This window comes from Chiloscyllium plagiosum, unplaced genomic scaffold (genome assembly GCF_037043375.1).
Source record: "Chiloscyllium plagiosum isolate Xiang-an unplaced genomic scaffold, Cpla_swu_hap1 HiC_scaffold_9, whole genome shotgun sequence".
Taxonomy (NCBI): domain Eukaryota; kingdom Metazoa; phylum Chordata; class Chondrichthyes; order Orectolobiformes; family Hemiscylliidae; genus Chiloscyllium; species Chiloscyllium plagiosum.
The window spans coordinates 1,152,237-1,177,944 of NW_028270147.1; the positions used below are offsets into that span (position 1 = coordinate 1,152,237).

General features: G+C 45.6%; 1 protein-coding gene across 1 annotated transcript in view; it reads left to right on the forward strand.

Moving 5' to 3' along the window:
* The window catches only part of olfm3a (olfactomedin 3a), a 66,308-nt gene that overhangs the window by 38,100 nt on the left and 2,500 nt on the right, over positions 1-25,708 (forward strand). The window contains exons 3-5 of the mRNA XM_043702885.2: positions 3,999-4,154; positions 4,229-4,448; positions 5,496-5,602. Coding sequence (XP_043558820.1) covers positions 3,999-4,154; positions 4,229-4,448; positions 5,496-5,602 — 483 coding nt within the window. The remainder of the gene's footprint in view (positions 1-3,998; positions 4,155-4,228; positions 4,449-5,495; positions 5,603-25,708) is intronic.

The following is a 25,708-nucleotide window of genomic DNA, read 5'->3' on the forward strand; positions in this document are numbered from 1 at the left end:
TCATCATTCTCATTCACAACAAGGTCCCTTTCCTTAGTGAAAACCAAAGCAAGAAACTCATTTAGGGCTTCCCCTATCTGCTCAGACTCCACACACAAATTCCCTATGATATCCCTGACCGGCCCTACCTTCTCTCTTATCATTCTCTTAAAATGAGTAAAATGCCTTTGGGTTCTCCCTAATTCGTCCTGTCAAACCTTTTTTGTGCCCCCTCCTGGCTCTCCTCAGTCCATTTCTGAGCTCAGTCGGCTGAACAGGTAAGCTACTTAGTGTTCTTGTTTTGGAGACTAAGTGTAGAGTTATGGCAGCGCAGGCAGTGGAATGTTCCTCCTGCAGGATGTTTGAGGTAGGGGTGACCACCGATGCTCCTGCCGACTTCATCTGCAGGAAGTGCAGCCAGCTCCAGCTCCTCACAGACCGCAATAGGGAACTGGAGCTGGAGTTGGATAAAATGAGGATTATTCGAGAGGTTGAGAGGGTGATAGATAGAAGCTACAGGGACATAGTTACGCCAGAGAACAGAGGTAGCTGGGTAACAGTTAGAGGTGGGAAGGGGAGGAAGCAGGCAGTGCAGGGATCCCCTGTAGTCGTTCCCCTCAACAATAAATATACCGCTTTGGATACTGTTGGGGGGGACGGCCTAGCAGGGCCTGGCACCAACGACATAGGTAGGAAGAGGGGTGGGGAGGTCATTCAGGAGCTCAAGCAGTTAGGCTGGAAGCTAAAAGCTAGGACGGACAGAGTCGTCATCTCTGGGTTGTTGCTGGTGCCACGTGACAGTGAGGGAAGGAATAGGGAGAGAGTGCAGTTGAACACGTGGCTGCAAGGATGGTGTAGGAGGGAGGGCTTCAGGTATTTGGACAATTGGACTTGATTCTGGGGAAGGAAGGACCTGTACAAGCAGGACGGGTTGCACCTGAACCAGAAGGGCACCAATATCCTGGGAGGTAGGTTTGCTAGCACTCTTCGGGGGGGTTTAAACTAATTTGGCAGGGGGATGGGATCTGGACTTGTAGTTCAGCAAGTAGGTTAGCTGTTTTTCAGGATGTCCAAGAATGTAGGGAGGCTGTGGAGAAGGTAGCACTGACAGGGAATACTAGCGGACACAGAGATGTGCTCAAGTGTGTATACTTCAACGCAAGGAGTATCAGAAATAAGGTGGGTGAACTCAAGGCGTGGATCGATACTTGGGACTACGATGTTGTGGCCATCAGGAAACGTGGATAGAAGAGGGACAGGAATGGTTGTTGGAGGTTCCTGGTTACAAATGTTTCAGTAAGATTAGGGGGGGGGGGGTGGTAAAAAAAGAGGGGGTGGCATTGCTAATTAGAAATAGTATAATGGCTGCAGAAAGGCAGTTCGAGGGGGATCTGCCTTTGGAGGTAGTATGGGCTGAAGTCAGAAATAGGAAAGGTGCAGTCACCTTGTTGGGTGTTTACTATAGGCCCCCCAATAGCAGCACAGATATGGAGAAACAGATTGGGAAACAGATTTTGGAAAGGTGCAGAAGCCACAGGGTAGTAGTCATAGGCAATTTCAACTTCCCAAATATTGATTGGAAACTCTTTAGATCAAGTAGATTGGATGGGGCGGTGTTTGTGCGGTGTGTCCAGGAAGCTTTTCTAACTCAGTATGTAGATTGTCCGAAAAGAGGGGAGGCCATATTGAATTTGGTACTTGGTAACGAACCGGGACAAGTGATGGGCTTGTTAGTGGGTGAACATTTTGGTGATGGTGACCACAATTCTGTGACTTTCACCTTGGTTATGGAGAGAGATAGGTGTGTGCAACAGGGCAGGTTTTACAATTGGGGGAAGAGTAAATACGATGCTGTAAGACAGGATCTGAGGAGCATAAATTGGGAGCACAGGCTGTCAGGAAAGGATGTCGCTGAAATGTGGAACTTTTTCAAGGAACAGATACGACATGTCCTTGATATGTATGTACCTGTCAGGCAGGAAAGAGATGGTCATGTGAGGGAATCTTGGTTGACGAGGGAGGTTGAATGTCTTGTAAGGAGGAAGAAGGAGGCTTACATAAGGTTGAGGAAACAAGGTTTAGACAGAGCGTTGGAGGGATACAGGATAGCCAGGAGGGAGCTGAAGAAAGGGATTAGGAGAGCTAAGAGAGGGCATGAAAAATCTTTGGCGGGTAGGATCAAGGATAACCCCAAGGCCTTTTATGCGTATGTGAGAAACATGAGAATGACGAGAACGAGGGTAGGTCCGATCAAGGACAGTAGTGGGAGACTGTGTATTGAGTCGGAAGAGATAGGAAAGGTCTTGAATGAGTACTTTTCTTCAGTATTTACCAATGAGAGGGAACGTATTGTTGAAGAGGAGAGTGTGAAAAGGACAGGTAAGCTAGAGGAAATACTTGTTAGGAAGGAAGATGTGTTGGACATTTTGAAAAACTTGAGGATAGACAAGTCCCCCGGGCCTGACGGGATATATCCTAGGATTATGTGTGAAGCAAGAGAGGAAATTGCAGAACTGTTGGCAATGATCTTTTTGTCTTCACTGTCAATGGGGGTGGTGCCAGGGGACTGGAGAGTGGCGAATGTTGTGCCCCTGTTCAAAAAAGGGAATAGGGATGACCCAGGGAATTACAGGCCAGTTAGTCTTACTTCGGTGGTAGGCAAAGTAATGGAAAGGGTACTGAGTATCTGGAAAGACACTGCTTGATTAGGGACAGCCAGCACGGATTTGTGAGGGGTAGGTCTTGCCTTACAAGTCTTATTGAATTCTTTGAGGAGGTGACCAAGCATGTGGATGAGGGTAGAGCAGTGGATGTAGTGTACATGGATTTTAGTAAGGCATTTGATAAGGCTCCCCATGGTAGGCTTATGCGGAAAGTCAGGAGGCATGGGATAGTGGGAAGTTTGGCCAGTTGGATAGAGAACTGGCTAACCGGTCGAAGTCAGAGAGTGGTAGTAGATGGTAAATATTCAGCCTGGAGCCCAGTTACAAGTGGAGTTCCACAGGGATCAGTTCTGGGTCCTCTGCTGTTTGTAATTTTTATTAATGACTTGGAAGAGGGAGTCGAAGGATGGGTCAGTAAATTTGCAGATGATATGAAGATTGGTGGAGTTGTGGATAGTGAGGAGGACTGTTGTTGGCTGCAAAGGGACTTAGATATGATGCAGAGCTGGGCTGAGGAGTGGCAGATGGAGTTCAAGTGTGAGGTTGTCCATTTTGGAAGGACAAATAAGAATGCGGAATACAGGGTTAACGGTAGGGTTCTTAGTAAGGTGGAGGAGCAGAGGGATCTTGGGGTCTATATTCATAGATCTTTGAAAGTCGCCATTCAGGTGTATAGAGCTTGTAAGAAGGCCTATGGTGTATTAGCGTTCATTAGCAGAGGGATTGAATTCAAGAGTCGTGAGGTGATGTTGCAGCTGTATAGGACCTTGGTAAGGCCACATTTGGAGTACTGTGTGCAGTTCTGGTCGCCTCATTTTAGGGAAGATGTGGAAGCTTTAGAGAGGATGCAGAGGAGATTTACCAGGATGTTGCCTGGAATGGAGAATAGGTCGTATGATGATAGGTTGAGCGTGCTAGGCCTTTTCTCATTGGAACGGCGAAGGATGAGGGGTGACTTGATAGAGGTTTATAAGATGATCAGGGGAATAGATAGAGTAGACAGTCAGAGACTTTTTCCCTGGGTACAATAGAGTGTTACAAGGGGACATAAATTTAAGGTGAAGGTGGAAGGTATAGGGGGGATGTCAGGGGTAGGTTCTTTACCCAGAGAATGGTGGGGGCATGGAATACGCTTCCAAAATCTGCCAGCCTATGAGTTCTTCAATTTCCCTACTGCTATTAGAGTGTCTGTAGAAAAACCCCAATGCGGTAGCTGCTCCCTTGCTGTTCCTAACCTCCACCCATACTGACTAAGTATGAGAACTTACTGATCATGCAGCATAGTTGTAAAAAAAGTCTACCCTGTATTAAGTTTGCATTAGAGTGAATTTCTTCTCATTTGTCATTTGATTAAAGGTGCAGAATATGTCTCAGTCTATTGAGGTCTTGAATCTGAGGACTCAAAGGGACTTTCAGTACGTGTTAAAAATGGAAACACAAATGAAAGGACTGAAGGGAAAATTTCGGCAGATTGAAGATGACCGGAAGACACTCCTAACAAAACATTTCCAGGTAGGATAGAATCTTTCACTCTTTGTGAAAAAACAAAAGCTGAATCTGGAATCCTGACTTGTGACATTTTTCAGGAGCTGAAAGAAAAGATGGAAGAATTGCTGCCATTGATCCCTGTTCTGGAGCAATATAAAATGGACAGCAAGCTGATCAATCAGTTCAAAGATGAGGTGAGGAATTTGTCTATAGTGCTGACTGCGATCCAGCAGGACATTGGAGCTTATGACTATGAGGAGCTTCAGCACAGAGTTCTCAACTTGGAAAGTCGACTGCATGACTGCATGAAGAAACTATGTGAGTTTCCAATATTTACAACAGTAGCATTTCTCTGATGAAATTTTCATTGATTAGCAAGTGTAACTGACCATAGTCTTGAAGGCTAAGTCTGGCATTTCATAATCACCTGAATCACAGGGATGGGTCACCACTCAGCACATGAGGCTACCTCCTGAACTGGAGAAAGTATACTCCAATTCTAGTGACATGCTTTTCTGCTTATTGTTTTATATGCTTCCTTCTCAAATCTTCATTTATTTTTAAGCAATGATAAATGGGTTTTCATGTTGCCTTCGTCTACACTGATGACCAGAAGATGTAGGAGCTGAAGCAGGCCATTCAGTCCATCAAATCTGTGCCACCATTCAATGAGATCATGGCTGATCTGATAATCTTCAACTCCACTTTTCTGCCTTATCCCCATGATTCTTGATTCCAATCCTGATTAAAACTATGATGAGTCTGGTATGAAGGAATAGGAATGGCAGAATCCGACTGACCTCAGTAACCGATGCAAATATTACAAGGCCAGGAATTGTAAATTGCTATTACATGATCCAATAATAATTGAGGTTTTGACAATCAAATTGATCCATCTTTCTCTGAGTCTCCAACAGTCCCAGACATGAAGAGAGGAAAGTTCCCCCCCTCATCCTCCCACCCCAGTGAAAGACAGCTTTGGGAAACATTGATCCAAAGTCCCCTATTCCTCCTGAACTTGCTGTATCTCCACATGTCACACGTCCAATTACTCAGATCCTGGAACCCAAAATGTAATTTCCTGCGAGAAATCGCTCTCATTTCCAATTGAATGAATCAACATGAAAACCCTCTACTGTCTCTGTAGGGAGCCTGCTCCAACGATTAACTACTATTGCATTGGAATATTAGCTTTTAATTTAGCCCAATTGGGTGAGTGTGAACTTTTTTTCCAGTGTGGTCTACTCAGGAGAATATGAAATTATTTTAGTTTTGTAGTCTTGTTGGGCCAAAGGGCCTGTTTCCACACTGTAGGGAATCTAATCTAGTCAGACTGAAGTGTGTGTTTATTGGTTGTTCTTCCAGCATGTGGCAAGTTGATGAAAATCAGCCTCCCCATGACAATCAAAACCTCGGGAACCAGATTCGGAGCATGGATGATGGACCCCTTGGCAGCAGAGAAAGAAAATAAGGTTTGTGGACTATTGGAGTAAAATTGCTCCAAAGCAGGTATTAAAGGAGTGAATGGATTATCAGTTGTTGGGAAGTAGCATTCCACAAATATTGGTGTGGTTCATGATTTATGTTACTGACAATTTCAAAATTTGACCTGAAGAATTCAAAAGAATATTAATGAACAATATGGGTTTTGGAAACAATCAATGATAGTTTTCATGGTCACCATTACTGAAACTCACTTTTCAGTATTGTTATGAATGGAAATTACTTTGGTAATTACTTCACATTGGAGGATTTGGAACCAGGGCTCAACAGTGATAGTTCAAACTTCTAAATCATCAAATCAGGGACATTACAACCACAGCATCATCTCCCTCACAGCTCAGGCAGTATGTGCCTAAATCAGGTCAAGGGATAGAGTAAACCTGTATTCCAGTAAACCTTCATTGCACTCTCTTCAGGGGCTTGAACAGTCTTCCTTAAATAAGGTTCCTAGAACTGAACACACTACTCCAAATGTCATACAGCAAAGAAAAGGTCCTTCGAGTCTGCACCAAAAATAACTAACACTAAAGGTGCACTAATCCCAATTTCCAGCACTGTCTCATATTCTTCAGTGTTATTATATTTCAAGTGCTCATCCAGATATTTTTTAAAGGTTATAAGGTTTCTGGCCTCAGATACCTTCCCATGCAGTGTATTCCAGGTTCCCACCACACTCTGAGTGAAAAGGTTTTTTTCTCAAATCCCCTCTGAATCTCCTGCCCCTTACCCTAGAACCATGCCCTCTTGTAATTGACCCCTTAACCAGCAGCTGCTCTCTATTCACCCTCATATTCTTAATACACCTCAATCAAGTGTCCCCTCAGTCTTCTCTGCTCTAAAGAAAACAATCCAAACTTATCCAATATCTCCGTGTAGCTTAATTTCTCCATCCCAGGCAACATGCTGGTGACCCTTCATTATACCTCCTCTAGTGCTATCACATCCTTCCTGTAGCAAGGTGACCAGAACTGCATACAGTACTGTTCTGAACCAATGTGGCTTGACCAATGATTTGTAGAGGTATAGCATCATTCCTTGCTTTTATACTCTATGCCTCTGTTTATAAATCCAAGAATCCCATAAATCTTCCTAACAATAATTAGGTAATTATATGAGGGGATTTCAACAACTCAAATATTAATTGTGATAATCATAGTCTAAAGAATATAGAAGGGGCATATTTCTTGAAATATATACAGCAAAGCTTTCTGAATCACCGTGTAAATGGTCCTGTAAGGGAGGGTGCATTTCTGGTCCTAATTCTGAGGAACGAAGCCAAACAGGTGTTTGAGGTGAGAATGGGATAGCACTTTTGTAATAATGACCACATTACTGCACGTTTTAAATTGATTATGGGAAAGGAGAAAGAAGGTCTCCAAGAAAGGGCTTTGGAATGGGGTAAAGCATATTTTATTAAAATAAGGGGAAGCAATAGCCTAGTAGTATTACCAGTAGAATATTAGTTCATAAACTCAGCTAATAATCTGAGGACCTGGGTTCGAAACCCACCACAGCAGATGGTAGAATTTGAATTCAATGAAAAATGTCTGGAAGGGAGCATCTGCTAAAGCCCATGAGTCCATTGTTGATTGTTGGGAAAGCCCATCTGGTTCATCAATGCCCTTCAGGGAAGGAATTCTGCCATTCTCACCTGGTCTGCCCTACAGGTAACTCCAGAACAAGAGCAATCTGGCTGACTCTTAACTGCCCTCTGAAATAGCATTGCAAGCCACTTGGTTGTATCAGTCTGATGAAGTATGCGGCTGCAGATTCATCTGTCCATTGGTAAGAGTATTGATAAGAGTGACCATTGCACAGTCCTTATGGAAACTAAGACCCACTTTCACATCTGGAATATCTTCAATCGTGTTAGTTGCTAATACAACAGACTTTAAACAGATCTAGCAACTCAAGACTGGGATTCCATGAGGCATTATGGGCCATTCATAGCAGCAGAATTGTACTCTATCACAATCTGCAACGTCAATGCCTAACATATCCCCCATTCAACCATTACTATCAAGCCAGAGAATCAACCCTGGTTCAATGGAGAGTGCAGGGGGAATGCCAGGAGCAGCACCAGGCATACCTGAAGATGAGATGTCAACCTGGTGAAGCCACCAAACAGGACTACTTGCCTGCCAAACAATATAAGCATCAAGTGATGGACAGAACTAAGCATTATGGGCAGCATAGTGGCTCAGTGGTTAGCGCTGCTGCCTCACAGTGCCAGAGACCCGGGTTCAATTCCAGCCTGAGGTGACTGTCTGTTTGGAGTTTGGATGTTCGCACGGTGTCTCCATGGGTTTTCTCTGGGTGCTCCAGTTCCTCCCACAATTCAAAGATGCGCAGGTTAGGTGAATTGCCTATAGTGTTCAGGGATGCGTAGGCTAGGTGCATTAGTCAGGGGAAATGTACAGTAATAGTGTAAGAGAATGGGTTTGAGTGGGATACCCTTTGGAGGGTCAGTGTAGACTTGTTGGGCCTAATAACCTGTTTCCACACTGTAGGGATTTTTGATAGGGTGGCATGGTGGCTCAGTGGTTAGCACTGCTGCCTCATAGCACCAGGGTCCCAGGTTCGATTCCAGCCTCGGGTGACTGTCTGTGTGGGGTTTGCACGTTCTCCCTGTGTCTGCGTGGGTTTCCTCTGGGTGCTCCGGGTTCCTCCCACAGTCCAAAGATATGCGGGTCAGGTGAATTGGCCGTACTAAATTGCCCATAGTGTAAGGTGCATTAATCAGAGGGAAATAGGTCTGGGTGGGTTACTCTTCGAAGGGTCATGTGGACTTGTTGGGCCGAAGGGCCTGTTTCCACACTGTAGGGAATCTAATCTAATCCCACAATCAACAGATCAGATCTAGGCTCTGCAGTCCTGCCACATCCAGTCATGAATGGTGGTGGATAACTAAACAACTCACTGGAGGAGGAGGAGGAGGATTTTCCATAAATATTGCTATCCTCAATGATGGAAGAGCCCAGCACATCAGTGCAAAAGATAGGTTGAAGCATTCACAACAATCTTCAGCAGAAATGCCGAGTGAATGATCCATCTTGGCCTTTTCTAGTAGTCCCCAGCATCACAGATATTAGCCAATTTGATTTATTTCACATGATAGGCAATAGTACTGAAGACTTGTGCTCCAGAACCTGCTGCTCCCTAGCCAAGCTGTTCCAGTACAGTTACAACACTGGCATCTACTCAACAATGTGAAAAATTACCCAGATATGTTCTGTGCACAAAAAGCAGGACAAATCCAACCTGGCCAGCTCCTGTCCCATCAGATTACTGGCTACTACTACCTGCTGCAGCCTACACGCCCTTGTCTACCTTATCTGGAAGGAGGAGAGTATCCCAGGAGAGCTCCAAGATGCCACAGTCCTGAGTATTTTCAAAAAAAAGGGAATGAGTCCAACTGTGGTAATGATAGTAGGAATCTACCTACTATCAACCATTGGAAAAGTCATCAGCAAGGTTCTCCACAAGCATGTCCTCCCTGTGGCTGAGGTATTCCTCCTGGAATCGTAGTGTGGCTTCTGGCCACAGAGGGGCACAATGGATATAGAGTCATAGTTAAAGAGATGTACAGCACGGAAACAGATCTTTCAGTACAACTTGTCCATGGCGACCAGATAGCCTAACCTAATCTAGTCCCATTTGCCAGTACTTGGCTCATATCCCTCTAAACCCTTTCTATTCATATATCCATCCAGATGCCTCTTAAATGTTGTAATTGTACCAGCCTTCACCACTTCTTCTGGCAGTTCATTCCATACACGCACCACCTTCTGCGTGAAAAAGTTGCCCCTTAGGTCACTTTTATATCTTTCCCCTCTCACCCTAAACCTATGCCCTCTAGTTCTGGACTCCCCCATTCCAGAGAAAAGACGTTGTCTATTTATCCTATCCATGCCCTTCATGATTTTATAAACCTCTATAAGGTCACCCCTCAGCCTTCAATGCTCCAGGGAAAACAGCCCCAGCCTATTCAACCACTTCCTATAGCTCAAATCCTCCAAACCTGGCAACATCCTTGTAAATCTTTTCTGAACCCTTTCAAGTTTCACAACTTCCTTCCGAAAGGATGGAGACCTGAATTGCATGCAATATTCCAAAAGTGGCCTAACCAATGTCCTGTACAGCCGCAATATGACCTCCCAACTCCTATACTCAATGCTCTGACCAATAAAGGAAAGCATATCAATTGCCTTCTTCACTATCCTACCCACCTGCAACTCTACTTCAAGAAACTACGAACCTGCACTCCAAGGTCTCTTTATTCAGCAACACTTCCTAGGACCTTACTATTAAGTGTGTAAGTCCTGCTCTGTTTTGCTTTTCCAAAATGCAGCACCTCATATTTATCTAAATTAAACTCCATCTGCCACTCCCCAGCCAGTTGGCCCAACTGATCAAGATCCTTTTGTACTCTGACGTAACCTTCTTTGCTGTCCACTACACTTCCAATTTTGGTGTCATCAGTAAACTTACTAACTATACCTCCTATGTTTACATCCAAATCATGATTTTCACCATGTGACAGCTGGAGAAAGGCAGAGAAAAGAGCCTACCCATGTACAAGGCCATCTTTGACCTTACAAAGGCCTTTGACACCATCACCCAGGAAGCATCATGAAGTGTCCTTCTCCACTTTAGTTGCATCACAAAGTTTGTCATCATCAAGTCACCGTTCTGCTCCACAATGACTTGGAAGTCGTGGTAATGACAAATGGCTCCATCACCGACCCATTCCCCATTCGGACCGGTGTCAAGCACGGCTGTGTCATTGTCCTAACACTGTTCCCGATCTACCTCGCTGCAATGCTTTACCTCACTGCTGACAAGCTCTCCGCTGGAGTGGGGCTAACCTGCAGAACCAGCAGGAAATTATTCAACCTCCCCCCGCCTTCAAATCAAAACCAAAGTCACCACAATCAGTATCATTGAGTTGCAGTACCCAGATGATACTTATGTATGTGCAAAGTCAGAGGATGACCTCCAGACCATCATCAGCACCTTTACAAAGGCATGGGCCTCACTCTGAACATCCACATGATCCACTAACGTGGCCTGGCATTATTAAGTGAACCCCTAACCATCAATGTCCACGGGGAGGTCTTTGAGAACACTGGCCACTTCCAATACCTTGGGAGTGTCCTGCCGACCAAAGCACTTATTGATAAAGAGATCCAACACCGTCTCCAGTGCACAGTGTCTGAGGAAAAGAGTGTTCTAAGACAGCAACGTCAGATTCAACACAAAACTCCTGGTTTACAGAGGTGTGTGATTTCCACCTTCCTATATGGCTCTAGGACATGTACTGTCTATAGCAGACATCTCAAGGCGCTGTAAGGAGATGGACCAGTCCCACCAGCGCTGCCTGCACAATGTCCTGTGAATCCGCTCATCCTTGACCAGGCCAACCTCCTCAGCACTGAGGCACTGACCACCCTTGATTGGCTGTGATGGGCTGGGCATGTCATCCACATGACTGATACTAAACTTCCCAGGCAGATGCTCTATTCCCAGCTCCGAAACAGCAACCAAGCTCCAGGTAGACAGGGGAAGTGAGGCTTCAGGCTTCACTGGCCAAGTGAGGCATTCCGACAGACACCTGGGGATTACTGGCCCAAGTCTGTCCAAAGTGGAGAAGGCACATCTGGGAAGGCATCGAGACTTGCCGTCAGGAAATAACGGAAGTCAGGCAAAAACAGAATACGGAACACAATGTCACGCTAATGCCTCACCCACTCCTTCCCATGATCACCTTCTGTCCTGAGTGTAGTAGAGTCTGTGGAAGCTGCATCGGTTTGCACAACCACCTATAGACTTGTCCTGAGAATGGAAGAGAGTCATCCTCATCTGCAAGGGACCAGCCAATGATGATGCTGACATGCAGTGAAGAGGTCACATTGCAGTTTAAAAGCCTGGAGGCACAAAGGGAATGGGTTACCATTGGGCAGCCCAAGAGAAACAGACAGGTAACACAGGAGTCCTCTGGGGTCCCAGTTACAAATTGGGATTTATGTTTGGAAGCTACTGAGGTTCCTGGTTCCTCAAGTATTGTAGACAGACTCATTGTGGCATCACAAATGGCTCAGCTGTCCAGGAGATGAGGAAGAAGAAAGGAAGAGTGATAGTGATACAGGATTTGTTAGTTAAGGAAAGAGATTAGTGTTTCTGTGGACGTCAATGTCACCCCAAGATTGTGCCCGAAACGTCGAATCTCCTGTTCCCTGGATGCTGCCTGACCTGCTGTGCTGTTCCAGCAATAAAGTTTCAACCCCAAGATTATACATTGGCTCACTGGTGCCATTGTCAAGGAGTCACAGAGTGGCTGCAGGACATTCTTCTGGGGGAGGATGAACAGAAAGGGGCTGCGGTTCACATTGCGACCAATGATTTAGATAGGAAGGGGGAATGTAGTGTCATAATTCAAATTTAGGAAGCTAGGTAGAAAATTAGAAAGCAGGACTGATTACTGATTACTGCCAATGCCATGTGCAAGTGAGTATAGAAATAGGATAAGGCAGATGAATGTGTGGCTGGAAAGTTGGTGCAGGAAGGAGGGCTTAAGATTCCTGGGGCACTGGAACTGGTTCTGACTATAAGATCATGAGATATAAGAGGCATGGACAAGTAATACAGAAAGAAAATTCCCCCTTTGATGGAGGGATTAATGACTGGGGGAATTGATTTTATTTAAGAGGAGGTTTCGAGGGGATGTGAGGAAAGTTTTTTCATCTAGAGGGTGGTGGAAATCTGGAATTCACTGCCTTTAAGAATGGCAGAGGCAGAAACCCTCAGAACATTAAAGAAATATTCAGATGTGTACTTGCAATGTCTAGGCATACAAGGATATGGCCCAAGTAATAGAAAGTGGGATTAGAATAGGTAGGTGCTAACTTTACACCAGCTCAGACTCCATTTTCTGAAGGTCCTTTCTCTTTGTTGTTGGATTTTGATGCTTCTATGACAATGGAGCAGAAGCAGGACTTTCAGCCCATCGAGTCTGCTCTGCCATTCAATAAGATCATGGCTGATCTGATAACTCTCGGTTCCAATTTCCTGCCTTTTCCCCATAATCTTTGATTCCTTTACAGATTAAACATCCATCACAGCCTTGAATACAGTTAAATGACTAGCCTCGACAGTCCTCTGTGGTAAAGAATTCCAAAGTTTCACTACCATCTGAGAGAAGAAATTTCTCCGAGTCTCTGTCTTAAATGGGATACCCCTTTTCTAAGAATTATGACGCCTGGTCCTGGGTACTCCCAAAAGGTGAAATAACTTCTCCACGTCTACCCTGCCAAATCCACCAACACCTGACACCTGCACAATCTGGGTGGGTTGCTTCTGAACAGAATTCGAACTGATTTCCTTGAAAGCATTTTCCTATTGCTGTTGCAAGGGCTTTAATCTAACTTGACAGCGATGTGGGAGCCAAGTGAGAATATTAGAGAAGACCAGGAGTCACAAAAAACTTTGAGATACTGTTAGCACTGGCATACAAAATAGTAAATTAATCAGTGAAATTGGAATCAGAGAGAAAGCAATGAGTGTAAATCAGATTTTGTGTGAATGCATAGAGTATACATAAGTTTGCGGAATTACAGATACAGATTGCCATGTGGAAATATGTTGTGGTAATAACAGAGACCTGGTTCAAGGAAGGGCAACACTGGTGCTAAATATTCCTGAATATATTGTTCAGAAAAGATAGAAAAAAAGGGAAGGAGGAGAGGTAGCAGAGGTCAAGGTTGTTTAAGGAGGTCATTGCAGATTCAAAGATTCCAAATCTATATTTCAAGATGGTGGCAGCAGAGTAAGCTCTTGAACTGAGAGCTCATCTGCTCTGTCTGCTGTATTTTTTCTTTTTTTTTGTCTTTTTACTTTTTAATTTTACTTACATTCTTGCGAAGAGCATGGCTGCAGCGATATTGGCATCACTGGCAATGGCAGCATCAAGGTGCCCAGTGTGTCACAGATGAGTTTTGTTCCTAAGACAGCAGCAAAGGGAAGCAGTCTGGGGCCAGTATGGGACTCAGCAGCATCAGCAGTGGCTGCATTGCCAAGATTGGCCCAGCATGATTTACAGAGACATTGGTGGAGGCAAGGTAGCGCCAAAGAATGTCGACTCTGTTCCAGTGGCGGCAGTGTGGCAAAGGAACTCACGGCTGGCTTTGTGCTGGTGTTGGTCTCAGTATCAGAGTGGAAGAGCCTGGATCTAGGCTGATGGCGAAGCGCTTAAGAAGAAGGCCTGTAAAGTGGAACTTGTAATTCACTCTTTATTTTCTACCTTTACATTGTACGTCATGGTTTATTTTCTGTGTTTTAAAATAGCGCCGGAGAGTGACAACATTATACAACACTTTTCACTGTATTTGTAACAAACACATCATGAGTATACATGACATTAAATAAAGAAAGAAAGACGATATCTCAGAGGGGCCAAGGACAAAATCAATTTGGCTAGAACTAGAAATATAAAGGATATAGTTTCCTTGCTCAAGTAATCTATAGACCACCAACAAATGGAAAGGATGTAGACGAACAAATCTGCAGGGAAATTACAGTCATGTCAACATTATAGAACAGTTAAAATTACCCAAATATAGACTGGGATACTGGTAGTAAGGGGCAGCAAGGAGCAAGTGTTCCTGGATTGCGTTCAGGAAAGTTTCTGACAGCAGTATGTGTCCATTTCAACAAGGAAGGGTGGATTATTGGTTCTTGGTCCTTGGAAGTGAGCTGGGTTAAATGGGTCAAGTGGGGGACCATCTAGGAGACAGTGATCATTGTGTCATAAGGTTCAAGCACCTGGTGGAGAATGACATGAGCCAGAGTGAGGAAAATGAGAAAATCATTGGCAGAGAGTTAACTTCAATGTGGCAAGAACAGAGCTGAGAAGGATTGACTGAAACAAGGGGTTGGTGAGAAAAGCAATTCCTGAACAATGGGCTACCTTCAAAGAAGAGATGGTTCACGTACAGTTGAGGTATATTCCCTTAAATGGAAAAGGTAGGACAAACAAATATCTGAAGTGAGCTCACTGGATGACAAAGGAGATAGAAATCAACATCAAAAAGAGAAAAGTGTGTTTATGGTTGGTGTAAGGCAGAAAATACAATTGAGGTCCAAGAGAAATACAGAAGGTTCAGAGGAGAGGTGAAAAGGCATATCAGAGAAGCAAAGAGGAATTTGAGAAAAGTCAGCCAACATAAAGGGTATCCCAAAGTCTTCTATAAGTATGTAAATTGTAAGAGTGATAGAAAGAGAAGGAGGGCTGTCTGTATGAAGACCAAAAAGAGGATTTACACATAGAAGCAGGGGGCATGGCCAAGGTATTAATATTTTGCAAGGTAAAAACAATGACTGCAGATGCTGGAAACCAGATTCTGGATTAGTGGTGCTGGAAGAGCACAGCAGTTCAGACAGCATCCAAGGAGCAGCGAAATCAACATTTCAGGCAAAAGCCCTTCATCAGGAATAAAGGCAGAGAGCCTGAAGCGTGGAGAGATAAGCTAGAGGAGGGTGGGAGTGGGGAGAAAGTAGCATAGAGTACAATAGGTGAATGGGGGAGGGGATGAAGGTGATAGGTCAGGGAGGAGAGGGTGGAGTGGATAGGTGGAAAAAGAGATAGGCAGGTAGGACAAGTCCGGACAACTCATGGGGACAGTGCTGAGCTGGAAGTTTGGAACTAGGGTGAGGTGGGGGAAGGGGAAATGAGGAAACTGTTGAAGTCCACATTGATGCCCTGGGGTTGGTGTTCCGAGGCAGAAGATGAGGAGTTCTTCCTCCAGGCGTCTGGTGGTGAGGGAGCAGCGGTGAAGGAGGGGGAGTTGAAACGTTGGGCCATGTGGCGGTGTGGTTGATTGGTGCGGGTGTCCCGGAGATGTTCCCTAAAGCGCTCTGCTAGGAGGCGCCCAGTCTCCCCAATGTAGAGGAAACCACATCGGGAGCAACCGATACAATAAATGATATTAGTGGATGTGCAGGTAAAACTTTGATGGATGTGGAAGGCTCCTTTAGGGCCTTAGATAGAGGTGAGGGAGGTGGTGTGGGCACAGGTTTTACAGTTCCTGCGGTGGCAGGGGAAGGTGCCAGGATGGGAGGGTGGGTTGTAGGGGGGGCGTGGACCTGACCAGGTAGTCACGGAGGGAACGGTCTTTGCGGAAGGCGGAAAGGGGTGGGGAGGGAAATATATCCCTGATGGTGGGGTCTTTTTGGAGGTGGTGGAAATGTCGGCGGATGATTTGGTTTATGCGAAGTTTGGTAGGGTGGAAGGTGAGCACCAGGGGCGTTCTGTCCTTGTTATGATTGGAGGGGTGGGGTCTGAGGGCGGAGGTGCGGGATGTGGACGAGATGCATTGGAGGGCATCTTTAACCACGTGGGAAGGGAAATTGCGGTCTCTAAAGAAGGAGGCCATCTGATGTGTTCTGTGGTGGAACTGGTCCTCCTGGGAGCAGATACGGCGGAGGTGGAGGAATTGGGAATATGAGATGGCATTTTTGCAAGAGATAGGGTGGGAAGAGGTGTAATCCAGGTAGCTGTGGGAGTCGGTGGGTTTGTAAAAAATGTCAGTGTCAAGTCGGTTGTCATTAATGGAGATGGAGAGGTCCAGGAAGGGGAGGGAGGTGTCAGAGATGGTCCAGGTAAATTTAAGGTCAGGGTGGAATGTGTTGGTGAAGTTCATGAATTGCTCAACCTCCTCGCAGGAGCACGAGGTAGCGCCAATGCAGTCATCAATGTAGCGGAGGAAGAGGTGGGGAGTGGTGCCAGTGTAATTACAAAAGATCAACTGTTCTACGTAGCCAACAAAGAGACAGACAAAGCTGGGGCCCATACGTGTGCCCATGGCTACCCCTTTGGTCTGGAGGAAGTGGGAGGATTTGAAGGAGAAATTGTTAAGGGTGAGGACCAGTTCGGCTAAACGAATGAGAGTGTCGGTGGAAGGGTACTGTTGGGGACGTCTGGAGAGGAAAAAACGGAGGGCTTGGAGGCCCTGGTATTGGCGGATGGAGGTGTAGAGGGATTGGATATCCATGGTGAAGATGAGGCATTGGGGACCGGGGAAACGGACGTCTTGGAGGAGCTGGAGGGCATGGGTGGTGTCTCAAACGTATGTGGAGAGTTTCTGGAGTAGGGGGGATAGGACAGTGTTGAGGTAGGTAGAGATGAGTTCAGTGGGGCAGGAGCATGCTGAAACAATGGATTGGCCAGGGTGGTCAGGCTTGTGGATCTTCAGAAGGAGGTAGAACCGGGCAGTGCGGGGTTCCCGGATAATGAGGTTGGAAGCTGTGGGTGGGAGATCTCCTGAGGTGATGAGGTTCTGTATGGGTCTGGGAGATGATGGTTTGGTGGTGGGGGGTGTGGTCATGGTCGAGGGGGCAGTAGGAAGAGGTGTCCTCGAGTTGGCGTTTGGCTTCAGTGGTATAGAGGTCAGTGCGCCAGACTACCACTGCGCCCCCTTTATCCACTGGCTTGATGGTGAGGTCCGGATTGGAGGGCTGCACGTTGTGAGGGTGAGAGGTTGGAGTGGGGGAGGGGGGTAGACAGGTTGAGGCGGTTAATGTCCCGGCGGCAGTTGGAAATGAAGAGGTCGAGGGCAGGTAATAGCGCGGGGTGTCCAGGTGGATGCAGTGTGTTGGAGGTGGGTGAAGGGGTCCTCGGAAGGTAGGCGGGAATCCTGATTGTGAAAGTAAGCTCGGAGGCGGAGGCGACGGGAGAGTTATTCGACGTCACGGCGTATATTAAATTCATTGATGCGTGGACGGAGGGGAACGAAGTTGAGTCCTTTGCTGAGGACTGATCGTTCGTCCTCAGTGAGGGGAAGGTCTGGAGGGATGGTGAAAACTCGGCAGGGCTGGGAGCTGGTGTGGGTGTGGAGCTGGGAGTGGGGGCGGAACCTGTGGTGTGGTGGGGGGGGGAATGGTGGTGGAGTCATGAGCAGGGGTAGTGTTCCCCTTGGAGTTCTGGGGGGTGGGGATAGTGACAGTGGGGTCTGTGGGGGGCGTGTCAGCAGAATGCAGGTGAGTGGCACTGGTGGGGGCAGAAGTGGTGGTGACCACGGCAGTAGGGGTGTCGGACGTCACTGAGCGTGTGGCATCAGCGATGATGTGAGGGGCGGAAGTGATGTCACGTGTGATGCATGAGGAATTGTGAGGGGCGGAAGTGGTTGTGGGAGTGGCCATGATGGGGGCGGAAGTGACATCATTCATCAGCGTGGGGGTGGCAGCTGCATCAGCCGCATGGCTAATGACGTCTGAGTAGTTTCTGAGGCCAGGGGACTCTTCTGGAATGTTTGAGGAGCGCTGGTTATGGAGGTGGATAGATAAAAGTTTGTTGTACTGACAGTTTTTGATGTTTGAGATGGAATTGAAATACTGTTTGTTGAGAGTATGAATTCTCCTGAGGATGTAGTGCAGAGTGGGTCCTTTGCAATTCTGAGAGTGTGTGGCCCTCAGCTGAGGCAGGGATGACTGTAGAGAGGTTAGGTGCCATCTAACTTGACCAAAGTGGGATTAGAATAGTTAGGTGGTTATTTTTGACCTAATACATTTCATGGATAGAAGGGTCTTTTTCTGGCTTCTATGACTCTATGGATATGTATGTTGGTCATGAAAGTGTGGTTAGCAAGGCTTCCAGCATACTGGGCTTTATTAATGGAGGAATAGAGGAACTGGCAATACTATACACAGTATTCCAAATGTGGCCGAACCAATATCTTGTACAATTTTAACATGACCCGACAGCTCTTATACTCAATACCCTGTCCGATGAAGACAAGCATGCCATATGCCTTCTTGACCACTCTATCTACCTGTGCAGCCACGTTCAGGGTACAATGGACCTGAACATCCAGATCTCTCTGCTCATCAACTTTCCCCAAAGCTCTTCTGTTTACATTATAATTCGCTCTAGAATTAGGCTTCCCAAAATACACCACCTCACATTGCCTGGAATGAACTCCATCTTCCACTTCTCCGCCCAACTCTCCAGTCTATCTATATTCTCCTGTATTCTTTGACAGTCCCTTATGCTTTCTGCTACTCCACCAATCTTCATGTCATCTGCAAACTTGCTGGTCATACCAACAGTGTCCTCTTCCAGATCATTTATGTATATCACAAACAACAGTGGCTCCAACACTGACCCCTGTGGAACACCACTGGTCACCTTTCTCCATTTCGAGAAACTCCCTTCAACTACTACTCTCTATCTCCTGTTGCTCAACCAGTTCTTTATCCACTGAGCTAGAACCCCTGCACACCATGCGACTTCACTTTCTCCATTTGTTTACCATGGGGAACCTTATCAGATGCCTTACTAAAGTCCATGTATATGACATCTTACAGCCCTTCCTTCATCCATCAACTTGGTCACTTTCTTAAAGAACTCTATTAAGTTGGTAAAGCATGATCTCATTCACACAAAGCCATGTTGCCTATCACTGATAAGCCCATTCTTTTCCTATATAAATAGATTTTATCCCTCAGTACCTTCTCCAGCAACGTTCCCACCACGATGTCAGGCTCACTGATCTGTAGTTACCCGGAATATCCCTTTTTTGTACAGGGGGACAACATGAGCAACCCTCCAGTCCTCCGGCACCTCACCTGTGTTTAAGGATGCTACAAAGATATCTGTCAGGACCCCAGCTATTTCCTCTCTCACCTCTCTCAGCAACCTGAGATAGATCCCATCCGGTCCTGGGGATTTGTCCACCTTAATAACCTCTAGCCTACCCAACACATCTTCCCTACTTATATCAACATGATTCAGAGTTATCAAACTTCTACCTTAAATCTCAACATTCATCATGTTCCGAGGTGAGCACTGATGCAAAGTAATCATTCAGAATCGCACCCATTCTCTCAGGTTCGACACACATCCTTCCTTCATTATCCTTCAGTGGACCAATCCTTTCTCTAGTTACCCGCTTGCTTCTTATATAAGAATAAATAGTTTTGGGATTCTCCTTAATTCTGTTTGCTAAAGCTATTTCCTGACCCCTTTTAGCCCGCTTGATTCCTCATTTAAGACTGGTCCTACTCTCCCGATATTTCTCCAGGGCCTTTTCTGTTCTTAGCTGCCTGGACCTTATGTACGCTTCCCTTTTCCTCTTGGCTAGTTGTATGATTTCTCCTGTCATCCATGGTTCATGAATCTTGCCTTTCCTATCCTTTGCTTTCAATGGGACATGCCTATCCTGCACTATCTTTAATCTATCTTTGAACGCCTCCCACATATCAAATGTGGACTTTCCTTCAAATAGCTGTGTCCAATCCACATTTCCCAGCTCCTGCCTAATTTCAATACAACTGGCCTTGGCCCAGTTTAGTACTCTACCCTTAGGACCTCTCTCATCCTTGTCTCTGAGTATTCTAAGACTTACAGAATTGTGGTCACTGTTCCCAAAGAAACCCCCCACCACAACTTCTACCACCTGACCTGGCTCTTTCTCCAACAGCAGATCCAATATGGCCCCTTCCCTCGTCGGACTATTGACATTCTGCTCAAGAAAACTCATCTGGACGCTTCTTAAAAATTCTACCCCATCCAGACCTCTGATACTAAGTGTATCCCAGTCAATGTTGGGAAAATTAAAATCTCCCATCACCACCACTCTGTTGCCTCTACGTCCTTCCATAATCTGTTTACCTATTTGTTCTTCTACCTCATATTCACTGTTGGGAGGCCTGTATTACAGCTCCACCAATGTAACTGCAGCTATTTATTTCTCAGCTCCACCTATAATGCCTCACTGCGCAAGCCCTCCATAGTGTCCTCTTTTAGCACAGCCATGATATCAACCCTGACTAGCAATGCAACTCCTTCCACCCCTCTCCTTTTATTTCCCTCCCTGTCCTGTCTGAAGCATCTATATCCTGGAACATTTAGTTGCCAATCGTGCCCTTCCTTCAACCAAGTCTCTGTGACTGCAATAACATCATACTCCCAGGCACCATCCAAGCCCTACATTCATCTGCCATACCCACTGTACTCCTTGCATTAAAGTATATGCACTTCAGGCCACCAGTTCTTTTGTGATCATCTGCTCTCTCCCTACTCTTCCCCTTATTAATGCTAACTTCATGATTCATACAGTCCCCAGTTTCCACCTCACTGTCTACTTGTTTTCTCTTCTGGTTCCTAGCCCCCTGCCACATTAATTTAAAACGTCCCCAACAGCAGTAGCAAAAACTCCCCCATGCGCATTAGTTCCAGTCTGGTTCAGGTGTAGACCATCCAATTTGTAATCGTGCCACCTTCCCCAGAATCGGTCCCAATGTCCAACAAATGTGAACCCGTCCCTCCTACACCATCCCTCAAGCCACGTGTTTATCCTGCCTATTCTTTCATTTCTATGCTGGGCTAGCACGTGGCACTGGCAGCAATCCTGAGATCACTACCTTTGAGGTCGTCCTTTTTAACTTCTCTCCTAGCTCCCTGAATTCTGCTTTCAGGTCCTCATCTCATTTTTTCTTACATGCATCGAGACAACTGGCTGTTCACCCTCCCGTTTTAGAATGCTCTGCAGCCGATCGGTGGCATCCCTGACCCGAGCACCTGCAAGGCAACATACCATCCGGAAGTCCCGTTTTCAGCCACAGAACCCCCTATCTACTTCCCTTACAATAGAATCCCCTTTGACTACGGCCCTACGAGTCTTTTTCCCGCCCTTCTGAACAGCAGAGCCTACCACAGTGCCATAATCTTAGCAACTGCTTCCCTCCCCTCTTGAGCCATCTCCCCGAACAGTATCCAAAACGGTATACCTGTTTTGGAGAGAGATGACCGCAGGGGATACCTGCACTGCCTTCCTACTCATTTTTTGCCTTCTGAGTACAAGGATAAACAAGTTATGCTGCAGATTTATAGAACTTTCGTTAGGCCACACTTGTAATATTATGTACAGTTCTGGTCACCACACTACCAGAAGAATGTGGAAGCTTTGCAGAGGGTAGAGAAAAGGTTTACCATGATGTTGCCTGATATGGGGAAAGGGGGGTGGTGGAGTTAGTTACGAAGAAAGATTGGATAGACTGAGTTTGTTTTCACTGGAATGCAGAGAGTTACATAAATGATTTGGAGGAAGGTATAGGTGGTCTGATTAGCAGTTTGCAGATGACACTAAGATTGGTGGAGTAGCAGATGGTGAAAGGGACTGTCAGAGCATTCAGCAGAATGTAGATAGTTGGAAAGTTGGGTGGAGAAATGGCATATGGAATTCAATCTGGGCAAATGCGAGGTGATACATTTTGGAAGATCCAATTAAAGAGCGAACTATACAGTAAGTGGAAAAGTCCTGGGGAAAATTGATGTAGAGAGATCTGGATGTTCAGGTTCATTGTTCCCTGAAGATGGCAATGCAGGTCAATAGAGTGGTCAAAAAGGCATATGGCATGCTTTTCTTCATCAGACGGGGTATTGAGTACAAGAGTTAACAGGTCATGTTTCAGTTATATAAGACTTTGGTGTGGCTACACTTGGAATACTACGTACAGTTCTGGTCGCCACTTTACCAAAAGGATGTGGATGCTCTGGAGAGGGTGCAGAGGAGGTTCACCAGGATGTTGCCTAGTATGGGGAGTGCCAGCTATGAAGAGAGGTTGAGTAGATTAGGATTGTTTTCATTAGAAAGATAAAGGCTGAAGAAGGAACCTGATTGAGGTCTACAAAATCATGAGAGGTATAGACAGGGTGGATAGCAAGAAGCCTTTTTGCCAGAGCGGGGGACTCAATTACTAGCGGTCATGAGTTCAAAGTAAGAGGGGAAAAGTTTAGGGGAGATATACGTGGAAACCTCTTTACACAGAGGATGGCGGATGCCTTGAATGCATTGCCAGTGGAGGTGGTAGAGACGGGAACATTAGTGTCATTTTAGATGTATCTAGATAGATACATGAATGGGCAGGGAGCAGAAGGATATAGACCCTTAGAAAAAGGTAACAGATTTAGTTAGAGGATCTGAATTGGTGCAGGCTTGGAGGGCTGAAGGGCCTGTTCCTGTGGTGGAATTTTCTTTTTCTTTGTTTTTTTGAGGTTGAGTGATGACCTCTCAACAGTGGTCCAATGGTTAGCACTGCTGCCTCACAGCGCCAGGGACCAAGGTTCAATCCCAGCCTTGGGTGACTATCTGTGTGGAGTTTGCACACTCTCCCTGTGTCTGCATGGGTTTCCTCCCATAGTCCAAAAGATGTGCAAGTTAGGTGGATTGGCCATGTTAAATTGCCCATAGTGTTAGGTGCATTAGTCAGAGGGAAAATGGGTCTGGGTGGGTTACTCTTTGGAGGGTCGGTATGGACTAATTCGTTGAGGAGGTGACCGAGCATGTGGATGAGGGTAGAGCAGTGGATGTAGTGTACATGGATTTTAGTAAGGCATTTGATAAGGTTCCCCATGGTAGGCTTATGCGGAAAGTCAGGAGGCATGGGATAGAGGGAAATTTGGCCAGTTGGATAGAAAACTGGCTAACCGGTCGAAGTCAGAGAGTGGTGGTAGATGGTAAATATTCAGCCTGGAGCCCAGTTACAAGTGGGGTTCCGCAGGGATCAGTTCTGGATCCTCTGCTGTTTGTAATTTTTATTAATGACTTGGAAGAGGGAGTCGAAGGGTGGGTCAGTAAATTTGCAGATGATACGAAGATTGGTGGAGTTGTGGATAGTGAGGAGGGCTGTTGTCGGCTGCAAAGGGACTTAGATATGATGCAGAGCTGGGCTGAGGAGTGGCAGATGGAGTTCAACCCTGCCAGGTGTGAGGTTGTCCATTTTGGAAAGACAAATAAGAATGCGGAATACAGGGTTAACGGTAGGGTTCTTAGTAAGGTGGAGGAGCAGAGGGATCTTGGGGTCTATGTTCATAGATCTTTGAAAGTTGCCACTCAGGTGGATAGAGCTTGTAAGAAGGCCTATGGTGTATTAGCGTTCATTAGCAGAGGGATTGAATTCAAGAGTCGTGAAGTGATGCTACAGCTGTACACGACTTTGGTTAGGCCACATTTGGAGTACTGTGTGCAGTTCTGGTCGCCTCACTTTAGGAAAGATGTGGAAGCTTTGGAGAGGGTGCAGAGAAGATTTACCAGGATGTTGCCGGGAATGGAGAATAGGTCGTACAAGGATAGGTTGAGCGTGCTAGGCCTTTTCTCATTGGAACGGAGAAGGATGAGGGGTGACTTGATAGAGGTGTATAAGATGATCGGGGAATAGATAGAGTAGACAATCAGAATTTTTTCCCCGGGTACAACAGAGTGTTAAAAGGGGACATAAATTTAAGGTGAAGGGTGGAAGGTATAGGGGAGATGTCAGGGGTAGGTTCTTTACCCAGAGAGTGGTGGGGGCATGGAATGCGCTGCCTGTGGGAGTGGCAGAGTCCGAATCATTGGCGAACTTTAAGTGGCAATTGGATAGGTACATGGAAGGGTGCTTAAGCTAGGACAAATGTTCGGCACAACATCGTGGGCCGAAGGGCCTGTTCTGTGCTGTATTGTTCTATGTTCTATGACTTGTTGGGCTGAAGGGCCTGTTTCCACACTGTTGGCAATCTAATCTAACAGAAGTTTATTAGATTGTGAATGGCATGGATAGAGTGGAAAATATGAGGTTTTTTCCCGGGGTCAATTACATGGGGACACAGGTTCAAGGTATGAGGGGGGAAGTTTAAAAGAGATGTGCGAGGCAAATTTGTCACACAAAAGGGTGGTGAGTATCTGGAATGTGCTGCCAGAGGAGGTGGTGAAAGCATTCACAATAGCAGTGTTCAAGAAGCACCCAGACGAATGCATGAATAGGACGATAGCACCTGGAGGAATACGTGTAAATGAAGACAGTTTTAGTGTGGAAGGGCAAAATGTGTCGGTGCAGGCTTGGATTCACTGGTTGCAATTTTCCAAAAATTATTGGGTCCTGGAGAAGTTCCAGAGAATTGGCAAACTGTTGATGTGATGCCCCGATTCAAAAAAGGAGGGAGGCAAAAAGTGGGCAACTATAGGTTGATTATCCTAACATCTGTTATTGGAAAAATATTGGAATTAATTATTAAGGAAGTAATAGCAGAACCTTTGGAAGTTCATTAATAAATCAAGCAGAGTCAGCATAGTTTCGTGAAAGGGAAATCATGTTTGACTAATTTGTTAGTTTATTGAGAAAGTCTCAACCAGTAGGAACCAGTAGATGTGTTATACTTCGACTTGCAGAAGGAATTCGACAAAGCACCTTACAAAAGTTTAACTCATGAGAGCCCACGGTGCTGAGGTAGTACATTTGCTTGGATAGGCAATAGGGACATGGACAGGAAACAGTGAGTGGGGGGGGTTCTTTTTCAGATTGGTGACCCATAACCACTGGCGTTCCACAGGGCCCAAAAACTGTTTACAATATATATTAATGACTTGGAGGAATGTATTTATACTGTAGCCAAAATTGCAGATGACACAAAAATAGGTGGAAAGGCAAGTTGCGAGAAGGATACGAACGGTTTCCAAAAAGATATCAATGGGTTAAGTAAATGAGCAAAGTGTTGGCATACGGAATGTAATGTGTGAAAATATGAAGTTGTTCATTTTGGAAAGGAGAACAACAAACAGAATATTATTTAAATTGAGAAAAGCTACAACGCAAAGGGACTTTGGGGTATTTGTACACAAAACACAGAAAGTTAGCACACAAGTGCAGCAAGCAATCAGGACGGCTATTGGAATGTTGAACCATATTTCAAAGGGTTTGGACTAAAAGAGTATAACTGTATTAGGCGCTGGTGAGACCACATCTGGATTACTGTGAACAGTTTTGTATCCCTTATTTATGGAAATATATTATTCCATTGAAGGCAGTTTGACGAAGGTTCACTAGGTTGATCTCTGGTGTGGAGGGACTGCCTTATGAACAAAGGCTAAACAGATTAGGATTCTACTCAGTGAAGTTTAAAAGAATGAGAGATGATCACATTAAATCATCTAGAATTCTTAAGGGGCTTAACAAGGTAAATGCTGAGAGGATGTCACCCCTGTCTCTAGGACCAGAGAGCATAGTTTCAGAATTAAGGGGCAATAATTTAAGACTGAGACGAGGAG